Source organism: Lolium rigidum, chromosome 5, assembly GCF_022539505.1.
Source record: "Lolium rigidum isolate FL_2022 chromosome 5, APGP_CSIRO_Lrig_0.1, whole genome shotgun sequence".
NCBI classification, from domain to species: Eukaryota; Viridiplantae; Streptophyta; class Magnoliopsida; order Poales; family Poaceae; genus Lolium; species Lolium rigidum.
The window spans coordinates 183,156,131-183,182,996 of NC_061512.1; the positions used below are offsets into that span (position 1 = coordinate 183,156,131).

Genomic DNA, 26,866 nt, shown 5'->3' on the forward strand with positions numbered 1-26,866 from the left:
TTGTTATTTCACTACTGCTACTACTATAAAGCTGTTACTATCGATAAACTCTTGCGAGCAAGTACTGTTTCAGTGCGGCTTGAATTGACAACTCCGCTGTTAAGGCTTTCAAGTATTCTTTGTCTCCCCTTGTGTCGAATCAATAAATTGGGTAATACTTCCCTCGAAGACTGTTGCGATCCCCTATACTTGTGGGTCATCAATGACATGATTGAAAGATCCATAAATAAGGTTTATACCGGTCACTAGAAACAAGACTATCAACTGATACAATATAAATGGTGAAAGTGTTCGATTGAAGATGAACTTCATTCCTATCTTTATTCTCTTCTGTTAGCTGGTTATCCTATGAGAGTTTATCTCTTATATAAACTCAATATTAATTCAAGAATAGTATAGTGGATACCGTGGAAGAAAGCACAAGCAAAGATGGTTCAATGCGTACAACATATAATGGTTATTCTTATTCAAATGTAAGTTGTGGTTGCTAGAACTTCTATGTATGTTTCTATCATTTGCATGGTTGTTAGTCTATGAATCTTCTATGGTAAGCATAAGTTGATGCGTATTTATTTTATTAAACATGAGCTCATTGATGCATGATATAATTAATTCACTTATTTGCTTAAGGATAAGCAAAAGTTTAACCTTTGGGGGGAGCTGATAATATATTTTATATCATCATATTAGCAACATGTAGGACTAGTTATTATTATTATTTGCATTGTTTTAACATTATTTATGCATTTTTAGATGATTTCCGAGACTTTCATACAAAGTCCCTGATGTCTACGGGTGCTTCTATTCTTGTAGACAGTGTTGGGCCTCCAAGAGCAGGGGTTTGTAGAACAGCAGCAAGTTTCCCTTAAGTGGATAACCCAAGGTTTATCGAACTCAGGGAGGAAGAGGTCAAAGATATCCCTCTCAAGCAAGATATCCCTCTCAAGCAACCCTGCAATCACGATACAAGAAGTCTCTTGTGTCCCCAACACACCTAATACACTTGTCAGATGTATAGGTGCACTAGTTCGGCGAAAAGATAGTGAAATACAAGTGGTATGAATGAATATGAGCAGTAGTAACGGCGCCAGAAAAGTGCTTGCTGGCGTGCAGTTGATGGTAGTAATATTGCAGGGAAGTAAAGATGCGGTAAAACAATAAACAAGCGATGATTGCAGTATTTGGAAACAAGGCCTAGGGATCATACTTTCACTAGTGGACACTCTCAACATTGATCACATAAATAAATAAGTTCTCTTCCTTTGTGCTACATATACTATTGTTTGATAATGAACACCATTCGTTGTGTAGGGCTACAAGAGCACCTCAATGCCGGAGTTAACAAGCTCCACAACATTCAACATTCATATTTAAGTAACCTTTAGAGCATAATAGATCTTTGCAATTTAAACCGAGTACTAACATAGCATGCACACTCGTCACCATCACACTACGAAGGGGAATAAATCACATCAATACTATCATAGTAATAATTAACTCCATAACCTACAAGAGATTATGATCATAGCCTACGCCAAGTACTACACGATGCACACACTGTCACCATTACACCGTGAAGGAGGAATAGACTACTTTAATAACATCACAAGAGTAGCACATAGACTAATAGTGATACAAAACTCATATGAATCTCAATCATGTAAAGCAGCTCATGAGATCATTGTATTTAAGTACATAGGAGAGAGATTAACCACATAGCTACCGGTACAGCCCTTAGCCTCGATGGAGAACTACTACCTCCTCATGGGAGAAAGCAGCGTTGATGAAGATGGCGGTGGTGTCGATGGAGGAGCCTTCCGGGGGCACTTCCCCGTCCCGGCGGCGTGCCGAAACAGAGACTCCTGTCCCCCAGATCTTGGCATCGCGATGGCGGCGGCTCTGGAAGGTTTCTCGTACCGTGGCTTTTTCGTATCGTGGTTTTAGGTCAGGGACCTTTAAATAGGCGAAGAGGCGGAGTCGGAGGGCTGACGGGGCGATGACACAACAGTGGGCGCGGCCCAGGCCCCGGCCGCGCCGCCTATCATCCGGGCCCACCGGGGCTCCCTCTGGTGGCTCTCGGGTGTTCTGGAAGCTTCGTGGAAAAATAGGATGCTGGGCGTTGATTTCGTCCGATTCCGAGAATATTTCCTTACTAGGATTTCTGAAACCAAAAACAGCAGAAAACAGCAACTGGCCCTTCGGCATCTCGTCAATAGGTTAGTTCCGGAAAACGCATCAAAACGATGTAAAGTGTGTATAAAACATGTGAGTATCATCATAAAAGTAGCATGGAACATAAGAAATTATAGATACGTTTGAGACGTATCAGTCCCTTGCATAGGTATTTAATTTCTGGGAGACATCACCGTGTAGCCCGCGAATGCTCAGTTTAGGTGCGGGGGTTTTCCTGACCCTGGTAAAACTTTACAATTTGCGCATATTTACAGAATCTAATCCGCACTCTTTTTTCGCAAGAACTGAAAACTAGCGGTTATTTTACAGTTTTCTCGAGTTTACAGGATCTACTAGAATTGCTCTAACAATAAGAAAAATGAAAATAAAATACCATAAAGTTATTCTAAACTATTTAGAATATATACCTGGAGCTATGTGCTGGTACTACAAAGGTAGAAAACCCCAAGGGTCGTTGGCCCTCTCGGGGAAGTATGCCTTGGGGGCCATACATGGGACTTGATTATTCCCACAAACTCATCCAGATGGTAAATGAAAATGAGGTCATGCTAGTGCGTAGAGCTGAATGTAAATGGAAGATTAGGTTTTGTAAAGATTTGTTCACTATAATGCCAATGTGGACAAACGGTACAAACAAACCTCGACAATACATATACTATATGAGATAGACTGTTCGAGAGAACTTGCTTCATTCCAAAAAAATGTTGATGTACTAGGTTTGTCCTAAGTCTGAACGAGGTTCTAGGAAAATGTGTGCACATGTAATTTCTCTAGATATGCAAGAAAGTAATTTCTTTCTCAATTTAAGGCTTGGCAAGAAAGTAAATTCTCTAGATATGCAATTAGATAAATATTCCTATATGGCAAGAAAGCACAAGTAAATAAAGGATAGATATAACCCAAAGATGGACACTAAGATGTATTTACGAAGTTCCTTACTTTTGAGGGAAAGTACGTCTTCGTTGAGGAAGTGTGGCAACACAAACTCCACCAATGCCACAAAGCCTCTCCTTATCCTCCACTGGCCAAGCCATCAAGGCTAGTCCATGGTCCACTAAGCGATGTCCTTAAAGTTGGCGACGAAAACCTTGAGAAATAAGATTGGGTGTATGCTAATGTTGATGATGATAATGATGATACATCGTCAGTTGATGCAAGATGAAGTTGATGCTTCCGGCGATGAAGAAGATAAGTTGACGATCATAGAATAATTCCCCACCCTGGCGGGGATGTTCTAGGTCGGGGAACAATAAGAACAAGGTCATGCAATGGATGCAGGGTTGTGTGATGCTTGAGGTTGACTACTTTGCCGACAATTCAACACATACACCTAAAGAATTTTGGCAACTCTTCATGATGAACACAGATTGTGATGTGTGTGAGAGAGTATGATGACTATTTCTTAAAAAAAGACTGCAATGTATTGTTTGGGTTCACCTCAGTTCAAAATGCATGTCTGCTTTGAGGTGTCTTGCATATGGCTCTCCTCCTGATATACATATGACTATCTTCGCATGGCTCAGTTGACGTGCTAGGAGGTTATGTACAAGCTGTGCGGGACAATCGTCAGAAAGTTTGGAGAACTCTATCTGAGAGCACCAAGTGAAGAAGATACAACTCAGATCTTGGAACATAACGCACCAGAGCATTTCATGGGATGCTTGGAGGCATCGGCTGCATGCATTGGGGTGGAAGAATTGTCCATTTGCTTGGCAGTGGGTGTAAAAATGTCATAGTGGAGAGTGCAAAGTAGTTTTTGAAGCCGTCACAGTTATGGCATGTGAATTTGCCATACTTTCTTTAGCATGGCGGGCACAATGATATCAACGTGATGCATCGATCCCTGGTGTTTGTTGAAGGCCATGGTTTAGAGGTCAACTATGACATCAACGGGCAGGTATACACCAAAGGGTATTATCTAGCCGATGACATCTACCCAAAATGGTCGACATTTGTGAAGACAATCCGTGACCCTTTCACGAAGAAGAAATCTTAGTTTGCCAAGCGGCATGAGAATTGTAAGAAGGATATCGAGCGGGTATTTGGTGTGCTCCAATCGCGTTTTGCTATCGTTCGGTACCTTGCATTTCAGTGGTCCACAAATCAAATGTGGGAGATCAATGAATGATTGTGTGAAATGAGCGCACTAATCCAGTGCACGATGATCATCTATATGATTGCCAGTGCTCTCTCGTCGAAGTTGATCACCTGGTGCCAGCCGAGTTTGGAGCTTTTCTTGCCATGCATCACAAAATACGCCATGTACTGGCTCATCAACAACTTTAGCATGATCTAGTGGAGCATATGTGGGCGAGAAGAGGAAATGCCCCATGTGTCTTGACCTCTTTGAATTTCTTGGATTTTAATTTATTTTAATTTTGTATGCACTATTCTATTGCTATGTTTGAATTTTGTTGAATATTGTTATTTATTTGGTTGAATAATTTTATTTGGTTGAATTGTTGTTTGCAAATATGGATGATGGTGCGATACAACATGTAAAAACAATAACAAATAGCAAATATTTTGTATTTGGGCCAGCCATTTGGGGCATTGCCGTGGGCTGGAATGGCGGCTACTTCTGCCGGTGTCTGCCAAAATGGAGATGCTGACGCTATTGCCTGGCATAGTTCCGAGGCTGATAACGATGCTCTAATAGTCTGCATTGATATTTCTGGCGTGCTACATGGAGTACCATTTATGTACGACAATCCAAATATAGAGACATACTCTCTTCGTTTGAAAATATAAAATGTTTTAAATGCTTATAAAATAGACTAGATATAATGTAAAGTGAGTGAATCTACATATTAAAAATAGACTAGATACAAATTAAAGTGGGTGAACCAAATAAAGTGGTTCAACATCTTACATTTCCAAAGCGAGGGAGTACATCCCAAACGAAATGGATGACTGCACGTTATATGCCGGTCACGCAAAATGTCCAGCTTGCCGATTGTCATATTATTATCAGGTAGCCTTCTCGTGCAGAAGCTCCTCCAGGTGGGCATTCCTGGTGATTTCCTCCTCCACCTCCAAGGTCAGCACTTCCACCCTTTCCTCGAGCTGCCGCACGTACGCGAGTAGCATCTTCTCCCTCGCCGTCGTGTCGCGGCAGCAATTGCCGTCGAGGTGATAGCAGCTACCCTCTAGTTCCTGCGCCAGCATCCTTTTCTGCAGCTCGAGGCTCCCCAAGATAGTCATCAGATGTGGCACCACCACACCTTTCACGCCAAACCCCTCCTCGTTTTCTTGATCATCACATTCACTTTGCGGCATGCCCTTGTCTTCATCCTCTCCGGCGCCGCCTTCGCAAGTTGGCTCGAGCACGGGATATTCGTCATCAAACGGATGGAACCGCCGTGCTGCCGTGCCGGTCAGATCGAGCTCCTCGAAGCTCTCCACATCTTCCTTTGCGCTGAAGTTCCAGCCACTCATGCGGCGGTTCTTGACGATGCTCGCCTGGCCGTGGCACGGCGACACGCACCGCGCGCCCCCTGCGGTACAGCCGCAGAAGCTCGTGACGTCCTGCAGGCACCGCTCCTCGATGCTCGGCACGCCGCTGAGGACCGTGCGGACGAGGTAGTCCTTGGAGCGGCAGCCCTTGAAGAAGGGGTGCCGGAGCAGCTTCTCCGCCGACGGCCGCTTGGCCGGCTCCTGGCAGAGGCAGGAGGACACCATGTCCTTGAACGCCTTGGAGAACTTCTTCTTCTTCGAGTTCTCCGCGTCCTCCAGCCGGACGCGGCTCGTGACCCTCAGCAGCATCGACTTGGACGGCGGCAGGTGGGAGAGCGGCGGCCGCCCGTGCGCGAGCTCGAGGGCCGTGATGCCGAACGACCAGATGTCCGCCTTGATGCCGTAGCCGACGTGCGAGTGGATCACCTCCGGCGCCATCCAGTACGGCGTCCCTGCCATCTCGCTGAAGTAGGAGGACGAACCGAGCACAACCTGCGGGGCGTGGACCAGGGGCCCTGACAGCGAGGATGCCGCCGCCGGAGGGGTCTCGTAGATGGACGCGGACACGCCGAAGTCGGCGAGCTTCACGGAGCCGTCGGAGTCCACCAGCACGTTCCCGGCCTTGATGTCGCGGTGGATCCGGCCCTGCTCGTGGAGGTAGCACAGCGCACGGAGGGTCTCCTTGAGCACCACCGCGATGCACGGCTCCGGGAGCCCGTCGGGGAACCCGTGGGCCAGGATGGAGTGCAGAGAGCCGGCGGCCATGAACGGCATGACCACCCACAGGTGGCTGCCGACCGTGAAGGAGCAGTGCGCGCGCAGCACGTTGGCGTGCGACAGAAGCGCCATCGCCTTGGCCTCACGCCACACGTCCTCGAGGTTGGCGCGGGAGCGCTCCAGGTCGATGGCCTTGATGGCCACCGGCGCCGACCCGAGCGGCAGGCATGCGGCCTTGTACACCACGGCGCTCACGCCGCTGCCGATCTTGCAGAGAAGCCGGTAGGACTCCGGGTTGAGCGGGTACTTGGATTGGCCGCCAGCACCCGCGTCATCTGCCATTTTTGTGGGAGGCCGAAGCTCACAGAATGAATGGTGTAGTAGCACAAGCAATGGAGATGTCCGCGGTGGAAGACCACTGCTTGAAAAAATTGAAGCGGCCTGATTGGGGCGTGCACAAGAGATATCCGTGATCTCTTGTGGTCAGGACTCAGAGGAAGGTTGAGGTGAGAACTAATAAGCCGTGGTCCTCTGTTAGCACTGCATGTGAACTAGGAAAAGATGATCTCAAAGATAAAAGGAGAGTGCTCACAGGGCCTTGCGTGGTGCTATCGTGAATAGATGGATGCGGCAAAGAGACGGGTTTCTCATGAAGCCTCTCATTTTACATGTTACTTTTCTGTTTGAAGGGATATCATCAAATTTCAGTTACACCCTATGCATGTTGCAACTCACGGCTGGCACAACGAAACAAATCCAACGGTTTGGAACATACTTTTCAGTTTCAACTCATAATGTAATTAATGACTAGCACAAATTACTCCCTCCTATACCAATGAGTAAAGCTTATATATTTTTCTAAAAGATCAAGCTAAATAATGTTTGATCAAACTTTAAGAAACGATGATCAACAACTATGATACTATATACACATCATATTAAAATATATTTCACGGCGTATCTAACGATATTGGTTTTCTATTGTATATTATGATATTTCTTTCTACAAAAAATTTGTCAAACTTTGCATACTTTGAAAACTGTCTTACTCATTGTAACGGAGGTTGTGCAAAAAAATCCAACATACGAGTGTATTTTTCTTAGTTGCAACACATATGTAAATTTTAAAGTATCAGTTTGGTAGCATCGAAGCACGCACGACACAATTCAACGACCTACGATCGACTCCAAATTAAGATAATTCCGAGTTGACTCAGAAACAGCAAAATTTTAATTCATTTCATTTTTCTCATACAGAAGGCTATAAGATGAGGCTGACTTCAAATTATATTAATATAGCCAAAACGGCTAAACCAAGTCGAATACACCACATAGAAACACCCATAATGAGTTTTCATTACATGACCTAACAAACATATAATGGCAATACTGGTGCACTGAGAGAGGGGAGAAAGATTGTTGCCTATCTTTTGCATGTCTTTAGCGTACTTCAGCTTCTCCGTCTCACTAATTTCAGAAATTTGGAACCAGGGCCGGTCCTGGGGTTTCAGGGGTCCGGGGCGAAGTTAGAACCAGGGGCTCTTAATACAAACATTGACGAAATAATTAACATGTGTATACATGCAATATTCATAAACTACAATTCTCATATCATTTATACATATGCCTTTATAAACTTGCTTGATATTTCTGGCTAGTTGCAAAGTATGATATTATATTGATATAGATCTTACGTTTACCTTGTTGACTCTCTATCAGAATCACAAGTCACGATGGGTGGTGGATGTAGTGCAATCCCTTTGGCATGGCGCACCAGTTCAACGATAGTTCATTGATGTCTACGCACGCTTCTATTCTTGTAAGCAGTGTTGGGTCTCTAAGTACAGAGGTTTGTAGAATAGCAGCAAGTTTCTCTTAAGTGGATCACCCAAGGTTTATCGAACTCTAGGAGTTAGAGGTCAAAGATATCCCTCTTAAGCAACCCTGCAATTACGATATAAGAAGTCTCTTGTGTCCCCAACACACCCAATACACTTGTCAGGTGTATAGGTGTACTAGTTCGACGAAGAGATAATGAAATACAAGTAATATGGATGATTGTAAGTAGTAATTACAATCTGAAATAAAAATGACAGCAAGCAAACATGTAGCAGAACTGGTTGTAAACGGTGTTTCAATGCTTGGAAACAAGGCCTAGGGATCATACTTTCACTAGTGGACACTCTCAACAATGATACCATAATTAAATACATAGATATTATCACTTCACTACGCTACTCTGAACCACTCTTCGGTTTGATAATAAACACAAATTCACTGTGTAGGGCAGCATAAGCATTCGTTAAAGTTCGCATTTCCAATCTATGGATACTCCATGCTGTCACTTTGAGCATACAAAGATGGTACTAACTAGACACCACAATTCATAAGTATTTCTATAAATTAAGCTTAAGAAACAAACATGGTGTGCACACTGTCACCTTCACACCGTTGGACAAGGTGTTCCCGAAGATCACATAATACAACCACTTGAGTAGCACAATAGTTGAAGCATAACATCTACTTATTCGACTAGATTACAAAGCTCATGATCACATAAAGATCATACATGGAGAGATAGATAAACCACATAGCTACCGGTAAAGCCCTTAACCTCGGGGGAGAACTACTCACCTCCTCATCACAGGAGTCAGCAATGGCGATGAAGATGGCGGTGGAGTCGATGGAGATGGCTCCGGGGCAATTCCCCGTCCCGGCAGGGTGCCGGAACAGAGACTTCTGTCCCCCGAATCTTGTCTGCGATGGCGGCGGAGCTACGGAACTTTTCGTGGATGGAGGCTTATTGATTTAGGGTTGATGCGTCGGGAGGCTTCTTATAGGCGAAAGGGCGAGGTCGGTGGAGGCCAGGTGGCCCCACACCACCCCTAGGCGCGGGCCAGGGTCAGGCCGCGCCTAGGCATGGTCTGGCCACCCTGTGGCCCCCCTTCGTCTCTTCTCCGGACTTCGTCTTCGTTACGGAAAAATAAGATCATCGGCTTTTATTTCGTCCAATTCCGAGAAGTACAACTTTTCTGAAATACAAAACAATAGAAAACAGGGAACTGACACTGTAGCATCTTGTTAATAGGTTAGTGCCAAAAAATGTATAAAATGCAACGAAATGTGAGCAAAACATATAGAAATTGGTGTAAAACAAGCATTGAGCATAAAAAATTATAGATATGTTTGAGACGTATCATTCATCTTCGGTCATTGTCCTAGAAACAGTCAAATGTAAACACACATGACAAACACGAGACGGAGAATTATATTCCTACATTGCCATGGCCGTCACGTTTATTCTCTAAGATGTCATATGAATTGAGATTTTGAATTATTAGGCTTAGGCCTTAGGGTACACTTAGTCGTTATTGTTTTACAGCTAGCCCCCGCCACTGCTTGAATGTCTATCGATAGTTAGTTATCTAGTTCAGAGTTGTTTCCGACCGTCTAAGATCAGGCACACTATACTGCGGCTAGTCTTATTGCACAAGGTTGACCATTCAGCGTATTACATTGTTCGCTAATTGTGGCTGCTGGAGGCCCCTACGTTCCCGGGGGACGGGGCGGCCGCCCTGCTCGCTCTGCCCCAGGGCCAAGCCTATTTGGAACTAAAATAATTATAATTTATACTAAAATTTTATATTTTTGGAAATACTTTTTTGCTTTCCACAATATTAATAAGTATAATTCATATTATTTATAAGACATAATAAACAACATATGAACCTTTTGCAAAATGTTATTTTTACTGTTATTTATTACATAGTAGTTTTTAAAATCATATATCTTCAAATAAGTTTGCCTTGTATAAAATTTAAATTATTATTTTAGAAAAACAATTTCCTCTTGAATTATTATTTTAACAATTGTTAGGACAAGGCACATAGTCATATACGTATTCATGGTAAAGTTATCTTAAAGTAGGATCAAACAAATATCTTTATAAAGGTTTCTAGTATATGACAATGTAACTACATTTATTTAAACATCAAAACAACTTTCTCGCTTTCTTCGGAAAGATTTGTATGTGTATCCAAGGTTTAAAATAGCAGACTATTTCTTTGCGAATAGCGTGCTATAGCATAATTTGACAGCCCACGCTAAATTTTAGTAATTTTGCTTGCTATGTTGTTATTTGCGAAATAACCGGAAATTCAATTCGGCTCCCGGGTGCGTATGCTCCCTATACCAAAAAATTATATTTCGAGTTGTCGAAAAATTTTGACAAAAAATTCTACATGTACATCTCCATAATATATGTGCATTCGTCAAGTTTCACGAAAAATCAATATTTTTTGTGGTCTATGTAAAAAAGAGAAAATTTATCTTGTAAAAAGCATTATATTTAGGACTGAGTTTTCTCTTTTTTACACACTTCACATGGCAAGTCCATTTTTTATGAAACAACTTTGTGAGTGTGTAGCATGTGAATATGTACGTGCAAATTTTTCGTTTCAATTTTTTTGAAATTTAAAATATGTGTAAGATGAAATTGAAAATAGAGGGAGCATATGCTCCCATGTTCCAAAACACCACTCCCGCGAAATAACATGTTTTATTGCGCTAAAACATCATAGTGTTAGCTTGCTATTTTTTACAGCCTATTGATACAAGGGTTTAACTTTTCCTCGCTAAGAAAAAAAAGAAATATCCTTTTTTTTTACTATGAGACCGTAGGGGAAAACCCCTACGGTGTTTTATTTTATCAAATGAAAGAAAACAGCCAACACTCAAGTTGGCATTTCCTTTTGTTTGTTGTGGTGAATCGGATGATAATATTAGAAATATTGATAATTCTTAATAAATAATTTATACAATATTGTTACCTCGTGAAATAGGCTTTTAAAAAATTCGTAGGAATTTTCTTTTGCGAAACACAGCACAGACGCAGGCGCTCACACATACGTACATACACCCACCCCATGAAGGCACGCACGAACACCCTACCCCTATGAGCACCTCCGACGGGTCTTGAGATTGATGAAGTTATCACGGACACCTCGTTGTCGACGGGAATGTCGTCTCCAACTGAAGAATATTATGTCTTTTAATGAAACACCAAAGTGTTGAATCTGGGACTTAAACTCTGGTGTGCTAGAAGTGTCACTACCATCCTAATCATCCAACCATATTATTCTTTTATGTGATTATGTATGTATGGATCTGTTACTTTTGGATTGAAATGGGCATGTTGTTTAAATAGCGTCAGTGTGTTCTGGTAGCAGCATCAACATTTCTAAGTAGTGGCTTGGATTTCAGGTCCTCCATATAAAAAGTTGCATAAGTTAACTTAACCGCACGTTGCTGGAGGTACTACATAAAGAGCACCAAAGGAAAGGATATGAATTGCACTCAAACGATTAATCTAAAATTAGATGCCGACTTGCTCAGCCAAATAATGCAGACTGCGAGTTAGAACATCGATTTTTTCAGAATAAAACCTCACCGTCGAGATATTGCCAAACTGTATTTAAATCGTCTAGTAAAGTAACAATGCATTTGTCTCACATTGCCAAACTGTAATTTAAATTAGAATCATCATCACCTAGCTAGTACATATTAAAGACAACATAAAGAAAATTAAAATGCGCAAATGATAATAAGTCATGAACTAAAATGTGTCGACTGTACCTTTGACGTATATGGTGATTAATTATCACCTCGAGCCTGAAAAAGATGATGCACATTGAGGGCCCTACAAAATGAAAATTGAAAGACAATGTAATGTAAGATAAGCATATGGGTACAAGACAAATTGAATCCAACACAACAGTCACTCACGAGGAAAAAACACTAGACCAGTCAAAATGTGCTTGTGGATGTTGACTTTGATATGAAGTTCACATATATGTTAGCTATATGGGTCAACTCATGATTGCATCCATTGTTGCTAACAGCTTGGAGCGACCAGACGACCTCAAAATTTCAGAGGGTAAGTTCTATCTAGCTGATACCGGATATGCTTGCCGTAATGGAATTCTCCTACCCTTAATATCAACAAGGTACCATTCCAATAAGTTCTCTGCAAGGTTGTTTCCAAAAAAAAAAATTCTAAATCTTTTCAATCTCAGACACTCAAGTCTTAGAGTGACGATTGAGAGAGAATTCGGTGCTCTTAAGAACAAGTTTAAGATACTTGATCAAAACCATTTTATTCTTTTCTCACCTAAGTTAAGCTAAGTTTTGCATGTTGCATTCCGCACAACTAAATCTTGGGGTGGGTGTTGATGAGTTCTTCCTCGACGAGAATGATGTGAGGACTCATGATGTTGATGATGACCATGGTGTCGGTGGTACTGATAATGAGGCCTCGAAGACCAAGATGATGGAGTGGGCTGACTCTATGGGGGCTAACAGAGACAACACCAAAATTTGAAGAGGAGGAAGTGATAAACTGAAGATGTGCCGCTGTCAACCATGTTTTTGTGTTTTATGAATCTCTTTTATGTGGTGATGATATGTGTGTAACTAATACTTGCGGTGGACTTCTTATTTGATTGTAGCTAGGTAACATGTCGACGAACTGCTATTTGCTAGTAGTAGTGTGTGATAATGTCACTACTTATAAGAAGTGGTTACCATAACATCACCGCGTATGAAACCAAACAACCAAAATTGCTATCCCCTGCCTGAAAATTAACTTTGTTGGCAGCCAAACGAAACGTACAAATAGGCCAAAGATATTTTGTTAGCAGCCAAACCAAACTTAATGCACAACTTAAGTTTAAGTTTGGCACAATAAATCGTGACTTCATGGACAAAATCTTTCCTGGATAAAAAAAGGTCGCGAGTATGAAAACACGCCCCTAGTTTTAACATCCCAAGCCCAACGTGGTGCGTGCGTGCCATCCTGTTACCTGGCCGGCGCCGACACGGCCCCCAAGCCCGCATCCTCTCTCTCTATATATGCGCGCCTCTTATCAGTCCGGGCCCGGAGCAACCACGCCTGCACCAAACAACGAAAGGAAGCTCTCTGCATTTTCCAATTCCATCGGCAGAGGATTTCGGCAAGTTCAATCCAGAGAGACTCTCGTTCTGGGCATGGAGAGGTTCGCCGCCATGGTCGCCGGCCGCCGCGCCGCTCCCGCTCCCAAGCCCGAGGGGGAAGGGGAGGAAGGGGACAAGGAGTACCTGCGGATCCAGCTGGAGGAGATCGTCATCGTCAAGGACGACGCCTACGACGCGCTCGCCGCCGCCACCGCCGCCGCCGCCGCGCACTCACGCCCCAACGCCGCCGCCAACGCCCACTTCAGCGCCACGCCCACGCCCACCGGCACCGCGTCCACCTCCATGGAGAACTGCGCGAGGGCCGCGGCGGCGGCGGCGTACGGGGGGCCGCCGACGAGGGGTGCGGCGGCGCAGGGCGCGTGGACGACGGCCGCGAGGGGCGTCGGCTTCGACTAGACGTCGACCGCCGGCGACGCGCTCTCCTTCCCGATCGGCGTGTCGTGTGTGGGGGATTCTCTTGTTCGTATCTACTAGCAGCATCGAATTCGTGTTGGTTGGTGAGCTCTTTAGTTTCGTAGGTTTAATTTTTTGCTTGATTCTTCGACGGTGTCGGTGGAGGTTCAATCTCGGATCCTCAATTCGGTTGTCTCGGTGATCGTGTTGCAGTATACTACGCCACTTGATCTGACGGGTTTGTTTTTCCCGGCGAGATCTTCTGAACGCGTCCTGCTTATTAATTTCGCTTGCATCAAATACTAGCTCGAGGTCTTGTTATCATCATGGAAAGTTAACCGTAACATTGTCGTCCATTAACTAGTCGGTGCTAGAGAGATTATGCTTGGTTCGTCAAGTTTCATCGTGGAGTACCATGGGAGTACAGTATTCGTGTAGCCATGTTCAACAATTTTTTAGAGGTTCGACCGCTGCACAGCGACGCATCGTTTCGCTTGCTGGTGCGTGCTGTTGTTGAGTCGTTGTTCCACCATCCATTGCCCTGTATACCTACGCCCTGCAGGTGCTAGAGCAAATGAATAGCCAGCACATGTTTGGTGAAAACGCACATGGAACTATGCTGTAATGCTTGTTAGCAATTATTAATGTCCAATTTTGTCCTACTACTCCGTAGTTTAGACGCCCTTCACCGTGTAAGTTCACTTATTTCTGTTTCACGTTGAAATACTTAAACACGCTTGTTCCATAGCAGCTCCAATAGCGATTTGAGGACCGGTTTGTTTTTTTGGCTCACACTAGTGCACTCCAAAAATAGTCCGCATGTTTTCCAGCTCAATAAAAACGTTGGCACTCCCGTCTAAGTAGGATTTCGCTCCACCGGACCCTCTTAGCAGCCAAACCCGCCTAATCTCCACCTGCTCTGCCGCCACTGATTTGCCTCCCACTCTTGGTAGCCAACGTTGTCTCTCATTGCCGTGTTGCCGAGCCTACCATTGGCATCGGCGTCTTCCCTGATGCCCACCGCGCACAAGGTATTCGGCAGATTGCCAAGATGGACATCGACGATGAGATGATGGCGCAGTTGTTTATGCAGGAGGAAGCCAATGCCACCGTCGAGCGACAACATCGATAGCTGATGTTGGCCAACCTTCTCTGCCTCCGCCAGTACCTGCTCGCCGTCAGCGTGCCTCAGCATGGCGGTTCGAGGGTTGGGAAGGAGCCAACCTAGGACCACCATCGGCAAGCTGGTACACTGTTGCTTGATTCCGACTATTTCACCGATGACGCAACACATACACAAATGATTTCGGCGCCGATTTAGGAGGAACAAAGTGTTATTCATGAAGATTGTGTTCGGTGTCAGAGAGTATGACACATACTTCATGTGCAAGAAAGATTGCACAAGCTTGTGGGGGTTATCATTAGTTCACAAGTGCACGACTGCTATGTTTTGTTTTGCATACGGAGCTCCCACAGATGCAGGTGATGACTATCTGCGCATGACAGTCGACATGCTTCGAGACTGTCTACAGGTTTTGCAGGGCAGTGGTTGTAGTGTTTGAGCCAGACTATTTAAAGGTAGCGAATGAAGAAGATACAGCTCGGATCCTGGCACAAAATGCGGCGAGAAGTTTTCCTAGGATGCTCGGGAGTATCGACTGCATGCACTGGGATTGGAATAATTTTCCATTTGCGTGACAAGAGTTGTACAATGGGCACACCGGAGAGTGCAGTGTCATACTTGAGGTAAGGCTGACTATGACCTCTAGATTTGGCACGCTTTGTTTGGCATAGCCAAAACTCACATCGATATCAACGGGCTGCAACATTCTCCGGTGTTTGCAAGTCTAGATGAGGGGCATGCTTCGCCGGTCAAATTTGAGATCAACGGCCACGCATACAACAAGGGGTACTATCTAGCCGATAGTATCTATCCACAATATGCTACATTTGTGAAGACAATTCCAGATCCTACTTCGGAGAAGGAGTCTTATTTTGCAACATGCTAGGAAGCATGTCACAATGATATAGAGTGGGCATTTGGCGTGCTCCAGTAGTGTTTTGTCATTGTTCGCTACCCTGCTCTCACCTGGTTGGAGTGTGAGATGTGGGAAGTGATGAACTCTTGTGTGATCATGCACAACATGATCATTATGTTATCCCTCTCCCATGTGCGAGCAAATCCTCATGGGCGTGGGAGATGTAGGGGATTGGTGATATGTGACGCGCCTCTTTATCAATTTGTGGTTATGATTATTATTATACTACGCAAGAATGATTATCTATATTTGCGTAATGCTTGTTGTTTAATTATGGGCCTGGGCAACATGATCTTGAGACATCGTATATACAAACTTGTTTGCTAGTGAATCGGCGACCTCTGAGTAACACAGCTGAGATCAAAGAGGATCTAGTATTACTCGGGGAACGGCAAGAAACCGCGACACTTAAAGCCTTGATTCGGTCTCATGACCTTAATCGCGGTGCTAGCCAGAGCTGATGAGCGACGCACTGTATAATCATGGGAGTTGGATAAAATATGCCCGAGGAGTCCAGCTAATCGTATGAAGAATTATAATCCACTTAGTCTAATTATTCCATTGGCACATTCACTATCATCATGAGCCCAATCTTTTCGCGCCTAACTTCTCATTTGCAGGAATTCAACCGGCTTCAATTATCTTTACTTTTATGTTATTTCCTTTTAAGCATCTTTCACCACACAATCTCAAACGCAACTTAAACTCACTCTTTCACCTTTGAGCACTCAAATTGAATTCACTCAAGACTAGTGACACTTGGGGTGTGACAGAATCACCGCAGATAAACACTCAACTAAGCTTCTCGTTAGGATCGATATTAAACCGGAGCAAGCCAAAATCAGCACCTCCATGAAGAAAAGGTAGATTTTTTTGTGGTATTGTAGCATAGTTGCAACATCTTTTCCGCGGTGCGTCAAACCTTACAAAAAAGCATTGTGATATTTCTTAAAACAAAGGTAGCAAAAAATTATTAGTATGCAACAAATTCCAAGTGGTCAGTGCAAATCCCTTATAGGCACAACAAATCCCAGATATAGAGTCAACAGAAGTATGCAGTATGGCAGGCAAAAAAATTATAGCATCCCACGATAATATTAACTAACAATTATAGTAGATGCCCAAAATCTCTGCAACATATCACTCGTGCGTTTGTAGCAAAACAAACATGATTTTGCAACAACTTGAAATAATGTAGGCAACATCAAAAAAATTGCAAATTACTAACCTTGTATGGTGCCCTCTAGCTCGTTGAAGCCTCGTCCGTCTAATCCAGCCAACGAAGACCAATCCTCCTCATCCTGCATTCTCCCAAAAGTTTGAACACAAATCTGCACCTTTAAAATCAATCATGGCAGCAAGCAAGGTCCATGGCTATGATAGAGGAGAGATGGAGGAGAGGACCTCGCACACGTGGTGTCCGGCGATGATGCACGCTGTAGAGGTGGCCTGGCATGCAGCGCGTGGAGGAGGAAACTGTGGTCCTTGCTTGCAAAAAGGAACAACAATGCAAGGGAGGCGGAGAAAAAAAGAGGCATGTTCGAGAAACGGGCCAGCGGATCCATCTTCCGGCTGTACCATAACATTTTCCAAACACAAATGAAACAAAACAAAATCTACCCTTTGACATGTGTTAGCATAGGGCCCACACGTCTCCCCACACAGCTCATGTTGCTACCTTCGAAAATATTACTCCCTCCGTTCTTTTTTAATTGACTCAAATTTAGTACAAATTTATACTAAATTTGAGTCAATTAAAAGAGAACGGAGGGAGTACTATATTTTGCTACTGATCCCAAAAGATGATATTACCTCTGATCATAAATAGACATTTGCCCATTTGTCCAAATCTTTTTGTCTAGTCCCGTGCGGATTGGGTTGGCAATTTAACCAGGTTCAACCCAAACTGTGAACAGGCTCAGGACTAGGCAACCTCAAGATTTGCTGGCTCAAGCAATAGGAAATGGGTGAGTTAGGGCATCTCCAACGCAGCGACCTAAATGGATGTCCGTTTTGGATTGTTTGGGTCGTCGCGCGGACACGCGGACAACGTTCTGCGTCCGGGTGTTCGTTTGGATCGCACAATACGCACAACGCTGTGACCCAGATAACTGTTTCTCCTCCTTTTTCCTAGTAGTACTAGTAGTACTAGTTGCCAACCTGGGCCACGCCGCGCTCGCGCTGCGCCACGCCGGAGGCTGCGCTCGCGCTGCGCCACGCTGGAGGCCGCGTGCGAGCCTGGAAGCGCCGTCGCCGCGAGGAAGCCGCGCCCGCGCCGCGTCTCGGACCGCGGGCAGAGCGGTGTCGCGCCGCAGCCGAGGAAGCTCCGCCCGCGCCGCCGCGAGGAAGCTCCGCGCCGCGCCTCGGACCGCCGCAGGGCGGGCGGCGCCACGCCGGAGGCCGAGGCCGGGGACGCCGTGCCGCGCCTGTGCCTGCCTCGCTGGAGGCCGCGCCCGCGATGCGCCTCGACGGAGGCCGACGCCGGGGACGCCTCGACGGAGACCGAGGAGGGCGCTGTCGCGAAGGCCGCGACGAGGTAGCATGGGGCGGCGCAAGGGGCGCAGCGAGGCACGGGGCGGCGTCGCGGCCGACGTGCTCACGCTGACGTGCTCTGCCCCGTCTTCGTCTTGCTCGGCGGCGTCGAGGCCGACGACGCTCGTTCATCCAGCTCGTCCCAAAAGTCTCCCAAATTTGAGTCAGCTTTGGGTCAGACCGAACGCTGCACCTAACCGTTTTTGAGTTGGGTCCCGTTGGGAGCAAGTTTTGTCCAGAAAGACCTAAACGGACGATTTTTTGCATTGGATCTCCCCGTTGAAGATGCCCTTAGGTGAATGTTAGTTGTGGTATTGTGATTTCTACAAAAGTAAAATTTGTAACTACCTCCGACCTATATTACTCCGTAATACTAACTTATTTTCCCCAAAATCCATGAAATAGTTACATCTCGAACGAATCGGGAATAATATAATTCACAAGCAAACGGCCCCAGTTGTCAGCGCTTCATCCCCATTGGGGTCCACGAACCTCTGACTGTAGCTATTCCAAGCGTGCAGCAGTCGTACGAGATCTCCCAAATTTCTCTGCTCCAGCGGAAAATCCAACTCCCACTCCCCTCGCCTCCTGTCGGAATCCCGCATCCAGAGCTCGCCATGGCGCAAGGCACCGCGCCCGCCGCGGCCGGCGGAGGTGTCTACTCCGCCCCGGCCGCGGTCGCGACGACCCCTCCAGGCACCCCGCGCGCCGCGGCGCCGCCGCCGCCGCCGCCGCCGGCCCCTTCCGGGGGGCACTACGCGGTCGAGCTCTACTTCGATCCCGCGCTGGAGAACCAGGTGCTCAAGGCGTGGAACGCGCTGGCGCGGCGGCAGCTCAGCAGCCGCCTCATCGACACCGCGTCCCGCCCGCACCTCCCGCTGCTGCACCTCCCCGCCGCCGCGCTCCCGGACCCGCTCCGCCTCGCGCCCGCCCTCCGAGCGCTCGCCTCCCGCATCGATCCGCTCCCGCTCGCGCTCTCCTCGCTCGCGTCGCCCCCGTCGTCCCTCGACGCCGGGGTCCTGTTCCTCTCGCCCACGCCCTCGGCCGCGCTGCTCGGCCTCCACGCGCAGCTCTGCGAGCTGCTGCGCAAGGACGCCGGCCTCGAGGTGCCCGACGGGTTCCGGCCCGACAACTGGGTGCCGCGGTGCGCCGTCGCCGTTGATGTGCCCCGCGGCCGTATGGCCGAGGCCTTTTGCGTGCTCCGCGAGCTCAAGCTGCTCCCCGTCTCCGGGTACGGGATGGACATCGCGCTGGTCGAGGTTGCGCCGACAGTCAGGGAGGTTGTGTCCTACCCGCTCGGCGGCAGCGGCGGTGTTGGAGCCGACTAAAAGGTGAGCTTATGTTCTTCCCTATCCTTACCTTGATTAGTTTTGGATCTCGATCGTAGATTGTCCACTAGAGTAGCTGAGTAGGGCAGATAATCTAGCAGCGCGCTTCCACTGTCCTAAATAATTCAATTCAACGAAAGGTAAGCAGTAAGGTTTGTCAAAGTGGGTTGATCAAACGCTGTAGGCATTGGTCACATTTGGAAATGTGAAGTGCTTAAGTTGAAGCCGTCGAGCTACAATCCAAACATTTGTTTCCTCATATCATATATCAAACCACAATTCTTTCCTTTTTACTTCGATTAAATTTGGTTGTCTAATTTAGTGAAAAAATACCTATGAAAAATTTAGAGTGAATTCCACATTGTACCCCGTAGTTATGCATTTGTGACACTAATTACCCGTCGAGTGGAAATTCATCTAGAAGCTTTGGACCATCATTTAGGCAAGGTGTGACGTGACGACCGGAGTCCAAAAATATCAGTACGACGACAAGGAATGGAACAGATGGACAAGAGAAGTCTGGAAATGATCGTCAACGATGCCGTCCGATCTTTACACATTTTGTTACATGCCATTGACGCAACATGCCGGTCCTATCTAACATAAACACACAAAATGCTAAACTGGGGTAAAACCATGTTAAAAGCCTCCAAAATCGGATATTTCAATATAAGCTCCACTAAATGGGGCAATACGTGTCACAAATTCACAAATACAGGGTAAAAAGTAGAATTCAAAAAATTTACATTGTGGTCGACTTAAATTTGTCTCCTTCCCCAAGGAAAAGGTGATCCTACATTTGAAGAAAATCCTGACTCAGAAAGCAGGGCCAGGTTCCATTATGGAAAGGATAATGAAACAGAACAGAAAGTATCAGCATCTGAGTTTAACAGAACAAAAAGAAAATCTCCATCACTGCCTACTGCTAGTGTTCTTCGAGATCAGCAACAAAAGACAAGTACCCAACAACAAACATCAGACAAACTTTTACACAAGGATTACGTGTCAGCATGTCGCAACTTGTCGCTCGGGTACCGACAAGCTGACAAGTCTCGACAAGGGATCGACAAGTCGATATGTATTGACCTCTAACTACTAAAAAATACATGTCGCAACTTGTCGCTCGGGTACCGACAAGCTGACAAGTCGTGACAAATCTCGACAAGGGATAGACAAGTCGATCTGTATTGACCTGTAACTACTAAAAAATATACAGTAACTATTCTACTTACTGTACTAAATTTTGAGAGCATAGGTAGTGGAGAGGAACCTGATACTATGACAAATGTGTCCAGCGGGCAGGCCCTCTACTTACAGCAGCTTGGTGAGAGGAGGCGACGGTAGCGCCGGCGGCGGCAAGAGGGGATCGTCCAGGTGAGGGGCGGCGGCTGGGTGGGAGTCTGGGAGGGCATGATCTCTTTAGATAGGGTTTCACGGGACAGGATGGCTTTTTATTTCCAAGCCCACAACTTGTCGCTCGACCTCTCGACAGAGACAAGTCGTGATTAGTCGTTGACTTGTCAACTTGTCGATCGACAAGTTTAACTTGTCGTGTCGCTCCAGCTTATCGACAGTCAGGTTGCGACTTGTCGAATGACACTTAATCATTGCTTTTACAGCAGCGGCTCTCCAGGCTACATGGGCCGAAAAGAAGCAAGCACCAAAAGTTATTAAAAGATACCACTTAAACCTTCAAAAACTTCAACCATAGACATCATCTTGATCATGATCAGTAACTTGATCAGGAGCTCCAAGAAGGGTTGTAGAGATTGAAGGACCAGCTTCAGCTTCTCCCATTGCCAGCATCTGCATAGCGTCTGCTCCAGTCCTCAAAAGATTCCTGCTCATGCCCTGCGTGAAGACCAGCCTAATAATTGATTTTTTTTTTAAAGGGGGAAGCTCCGGCCTCTGCATCGACTGATGCATATAGCCTTTTATTAGTTTATTAAAGTTTGTCACAAACGTTACATCTCAAGGATCACGTAAGTTAGATATCAACCATCTAAAGAAATATGAAAAATTCATGAGGCGCCTATGCATCAACATGATCTGTCAAACTGCCAGCCGCACTAGTTGTATAAATCCAGTGCAACTGTTTCCAAACGGTTGCACCTAGAATTCATGTCATGCCTGTGCTCTACCGACTGGAGAAATGACCAAATACGGATCCAATGCATAGCCCAATATTTGATAGACACAAGAGTATCAAATTAGCTCAACAAGTGATTTTATCAGTTTATCTTCGAAGCAAGCCCTGCTGCGCAGTTTCCAGATGGCCCAACATATTGATGCGAATCCTGTGATTGGAACATTTCTGCTGGCTGGTAGATATTCAGGAATCTATAAATAATACTGAGAGAAGGAACCAGTTCTATTATTTGCTCCTATTGCTCTCCACACCAAACCTCAAACATACTTAAGTCTTAGCACTATAATTATCATGTTATTCTCTCAAAGAAAATAGCTTCGGGCTGTGCTCCCTTTTCCTTCTCTTTGCGATTCCAGCGACAACAGCAGTTTATTCAGAGACAGTGGATTGACTGGCAGTTCTTGGAGGTGTAGTCTGGACTCTGGGGTAAAGGGTACCACTTACCAGAAGTCCAGAACCCTACCTTTTTTTAGTGCAAGACCGAGATGCATTCCTAAAATTCGAAAGCAATCTTTACTTGCTTCAGTGTTCCTTTTATATATTGGCCGCAACCACTTGCATCTAACGCAAGTCTGTCCAGCCCCATCTGATGTGCAAAGTCAATTTTGTTGCTTCAGAGCTAAAACATCCAATCATGCCGCTCAGCTGACAAAAATGGCAGTAATGGACGCAGTAACGATATGACTCCAACTTTTTTTGTGTGGAAACAACCATATGAAAGAAGCAGTTTACTTGTGCCACATCCAAGTGGTTATACATTGAGAGTGGGAAAGAGTGGGAAAAAGGTTTCTCTAGCAAAAGGCGATTTAGATGATCTTGGTATTTAGTTATTTCTTCTCTCTAAAAATTTCAAACCCATAGAATATTTTGAATTTTCATGTAAATCTTATTTGAATCAGTAGGATACGTAGAGACAAGGATATCTTTGGTTTAATTTTTTTTTAACTCAGTAGGTTAATTCTTTCTATATATGGCACATTAGAGTCTGTTTTATGAACCAAAAGTTGTGACCTGGAAGCTGGAAACCTAGATTCAGTCATTGCTTTTGGCCATCTCAATCTAGGAATGTTTGATTTATTGGCTAAAACTATTAGCATGTTTCCAACAATACTTGGAGCATTAGCAATTTGGCATATGACTTGCGTGTGCAGGTGCTGAGTAACCAAGTAACTAGCATGGTCACTTATATCCTTTCTTGTGTTACAATTTTGAATGAAATGTGGGTCCTGAGCACCTATCCTGGACAGGTTTCAGAAATCAGTTTATCAGGCGGTTATGTATTTAATGTTGTTCATAATTACTATTGTTTAAAGCTAGATATCAGTGACATCTTAACACGTTGATCAGAGAATGCTACTTGGATTTTTTGTAAAAAATGCGGACTGAATGCTTTGGTACACCCCCTACGGCCCTAACCCACCAACTTTTTGTTATAGATATTAAAGTCAATCAGAGAAAGGATAGCACCGTACTTTTGTTGGTTAGTATACCAGTTCATATCAGATGCGTAATTAGGGCCTACACAACTGGGACTTGTCCAAATCTAAACTCAGTACTTTGTACCCCCTTCGTTTCATATTAGTTGTAGGAGATTCTGATGTATCTATGCACAAAATGTGTCTAGATACATCCAAATCAGCGGCAACTAATATGGAACGGGTGGAGTATATCTGTGGGCTTCCATCCCTGAAAAAAAAAGCTCTTAAGAATGGTGGCAACAACCGCCTCTGCATAGATTGCCTCTATACATACATTCACAACTAGCATTGCCATAAGCTCCAATCATCTCAACACATGCAATTAATTGATAGAGCAAAGAAAGGCTAATGTATATTCAGCAGTTGCACATGTATTTCTTGGTAGCGAATCTAATTCATGAATATTTGCAGGCGTTGTTCTAATTTGTACAATGTGAAGAACATCTTGGATGGAAAAAAAGCATATTTAACAAGGGTATCAGTATCATCATAGGATAATATTGGCAGTTCCTTGTCCATCACGCGGTTCGTGAGAAAACAAGTCGAAAGAATGGTAGATGATCATACTGTATCATGTTTGATTATTTTTTAATCTTTTGGGTTGATAATATTCTGCGCCTCAGCTGTAGAGACTTCACAAACTGAAACTGTTGCACGTCTTCAAGTTCATTGTAATGAATTGTCTATTATTCCGAGGCTTGAGTTGAAACCAATTTTGTCTTTGTTTTCTTTGGTGTGCAAATTTTCTAACATTGTACATTATTGGGTAAGTTTTTGAAATGTAGTTGATGGCTTGATCTTCGTCGCAATTTTGGGGCGTACTCTAATGCTAATGCTGGTTTATCGTTGGTATAAATTACCATATTCTGTACACGGATGGCCCAATTGCGGTTGTGCCCTATTTGCAAGCGGTTGTGCCCTATTTGCAAGCAAACAACAGAGACGGTGTGCCACCTTGTTGTTGAGTGCTGGTACACTGTCTATGGAACTATATAAAACCTGGAATAAGTGTAATGCGCAGGTGTTCCGCAACGAATAGAAGCCTGCTTGTGGGTGTAGCGTGAAACGTTTGGGCAAAATCATGTGAGGGAGAGTGAGACTTTGTATATTTAGCTTGGACGGACTATCTTGCTCAAATACTCTTCTTAATAAATTGAATGGGGCAAAACTTTTTGCCCTGTTTTAAAAAAGAAAATTCTGTACACAAGGCTAAAGTAGATTTCATTCTACCAATTTGATCCTGGGCACTGAACTCTGGTGGTTCTAGAGGTGCTACTGCTGCCTTCAAATTACTATAACTGTTCATCACAAGCAACTTTCACCTATTCTATCCCTGACTAGTAGATGGCAAATGGCAATACTGCAGGTTGATGATTCATGTTAAACCAACCCATTTTCATGCCCTTTGTTCTAAACTAGGCTAAACAAACCATCAAGATCATGCACCTTTGAGTCAGTTAGCAGGATTCAGGAACACCCGGAAAGGTAATAGTGAGTTGGTGAATGGTGACAGACGAAAGCTGTGCAGAGCTCCCAGTAAGAGAAGCGCCGGATCGAGCGTTTTGGGACGTATTTTGTTCGTGCCGCGTTTGAGGGACGTCGCTCCCCAGCCGCGTCCCCCCAAACGCCCACCCTAAATAAATATTAATGCACGAAAATAAAGGTTTTCATTCAAATTTGATTATATATTATAAAGTTTGAATGAAAACGGCTAGATTTCATCTAAACCCTAGCCTACCGACTGACCGATGGTGCGTTCTATGTCCCTGCCCCGTCGACGCCTCCCCTCCGCCGCAACTCTTGCTGCGCGTGCCGCCTCTCCATGCGTAGAGCGGTGAGCAGACGCCGCTGCTCCGCAGTGCGTCGTCGCCTACCCTCCCCTGCTGCGCCGCCTGGAGGGAGAGCTCGACGGCGCGATGAATCTACGCCTCTTCGCGGGCAGGGCCGTCGTCCTGAAGCTTCTTCTCCGACTCTAAGGACTCGACGAGCGCTCGTTGCTGATCCGCCGTCTCGTCCGGGTGCGGCCCGTTGTCGTCGGACCACTCAAAGTCGTCGTCGTCGTCCTCCTCCTCCTGCTCCGCCTCCGCCTCGTCCTCCTCCTCCTCCTCCTCCATTTGCGCTTCCAGTTGTGCCGCCAACGCGTCGGCCACCGCCGCCAACGCATCCGCTCGCCCCTCCCCAGGCTGCCTCCGTTGCCGCCAGCGCTGCCTCCCGCTGCTGACGCTCCTCCGTCGCCTGCTGCTGACGCTCCATCGCCTCCCGCCGTTCACGGTACTGCGCCTCCCGCTCCATGCACTGGCGCCGCCGCTCCGCACACCACCGCTCGGACATCTCCTCCGTCCGGCGCCGCCGCGCTTCTTCCGCCGTGGCGGCGTCGAACACCACAATGGTTTCCGCTAGCGCCGCCTCCTCCCACGCCGCGTTCTCCTCAGCTGCGGGGTCTCCCTGACATAGGCATCCCGGATGGGCCTGCCGAAGATAGCACCCGGGGTTTACTGAAGGCCCATAACCCGAAGATTACGAAGCCTGGAGGCCCATGAGGAAGTCGACTATGGCAAGTAGAGATAGATTAGGAATAAGGAAGTTTGTATTCTTACGGGTCGAACTCAAAGAGTCTCCGACTATTGTAACTTGTGTAATACGAAACCCTCGGCTCCGCCTCCTATATAAGGGGGAGTCGAGGGACAAAGAAAGGATCAATCTCATTGTCAACAAACGCTAGTTTTTTAGCAGTCGAGCACCTTTTTGGCTGAAACCTTCGAGATCTACTTGCCCTCTACTTCCACGAAAACCCAAGTCTACAACTTGTAGGCATTGACAAGTTAATCCCTTGTCAATTGGCGCCGTCTGTGGGAATTAGAGGCGACAAGGAGACGATCTCGATGGCATCGTCAACATGTTCGGCAACATCGACAACATCTTCGGTGGCAAGCAACGCGATGGACAGAGATAAACAGATCGAAACTGGTCTAGTCGATTTTGTTCCTCACCCGCCTCCCGTGTGGATGCATATGCGTATCTGGAGGAGCCTATGGAGATGACGTTCGGGAGGTTCCACTTCCGTGTCGGAAAGGAGGGATCTCACCGTCTGGAGATACCGGATTCTTCGAGATTGCTCGCGGTCGATTCTGATTTCTCCGGATCGTCATTATCGTTCGAGTCAGGCGAAGAAGAGATCTCGCCGTCAAGCTTCACCAGGCCCGCTTCAAGCGGAAAACTCGTCAAGATCTTCGGCAGTATGTCCTTCGGGTCGTCTGCGGACTCAAATAAGTAGCGACTCAGATAGCGTCGACAGCTTCGATTTCATCGATAGATCTACTTCTGTTCAGGAGGTCCTCGCCGATCTATACAACGGTGTCACCGACCCCGAAGAAAACCAAACTTCAAGATATCATCAAGTCTATGTAATCGGAGAGACAAGTCGACCAGAGGCGGAGACATCAGAGGCTTTCGACGATTTGGGAAATCCATATATCGATCCCGCTGACCTTATGCGAGGTTTAGGCACCAAGTATGTTGGACCTACAACGCGCCAGATGGTACAACTCCCGCAAGCAGCTTGGGATAGAG

General features: G+C 45.7%; 3 protein-coding genes across 3 annotated transcripts; 2 read left to right on the forward strand and 1 right to left on the reverse strand.

The window, feature by feature from the left end:
- Positions 1-5,163: 5,163 nt before the first annotated feature.
- LOC124656816 (serine/threonine-protein kinase BLUS1-like) lies at positions 5,164-6,829 on the reverse strand. The gene has a single exon (XM_047195492.1). It carries the CDS (start codon positions 6,706-6,708, stop codon positions 5,164-5,166), a length of 1,545 nt encoding a protein of 514 aa, XP_047051448.1. The 5' UTR covers positions 6,709-6,829.
- A 6,495-nt stretch (positions 6,830-13,324) lies between these two features.
- On the forward strand, positions 13,325-13,962 carry LOC124651767. Its single transcript, XM_047190805.1, has one exon. It carries the CDS (start codon positions 13,411-13,413, stop codon positions 13,771-13,773), a length of 363 nt encoding a protein of 120 aa, XP_047046761.1. The 5' UTR covers positions 13,325-13,410; the 3' UTR covers positions 13,774-13,962.
- A 4,933-nt stretch (positions 13,963-18,895) lies between these two features.
- Positions 18,896-24,105, forward strand: LOC124654427 (death-inducer obliterator 1-like). The gene is made up of 2 exons (XM_047193429.1): positions 18,896-19,672; positions 23,708-24,105. The coding sequence occupies exon 1, from the start codon at positions 18,959-18,961 to the stop codon at positions 19,667-19,669; it is 711 nt and encodes a 236-aa protein (XP_047049385.1). The 5' UTR covers positions 18,896-18,958; the 3' UTR covers positions 19,670-19,672; positions 23,708-24,105.
- The last annotated feature ends 2,761 nt before the right edge of the window (positions 24,106-26,866 follow it).

What these genes read in the sequence shown, in the direction of transcription:
- LOC124656816 (XM_047195492.1), bottom strand. Translation starts at nt 6,708, where the DNA reads ATGGCAGATGACGCGGGTGCTGGCGGCCAATCCAAGTACCCGCTCAAC.
- LOC124651767 (XM_047190805.1), top strand. Translation starts at nt 13,411, where the DNA reads ATGGAGAGGTTCGCCGCCATGGTCGCCGGCCGCCGCGCCGCTCCCGCT.
- LOC124654427 (XM_047193429.1), top strand. Translation starts at nt 18,959, where the DNA reads ATGGCGCAAGGCACCGCGCCCGCCGCGGCCGGCGGAGGTGTCTACTCC.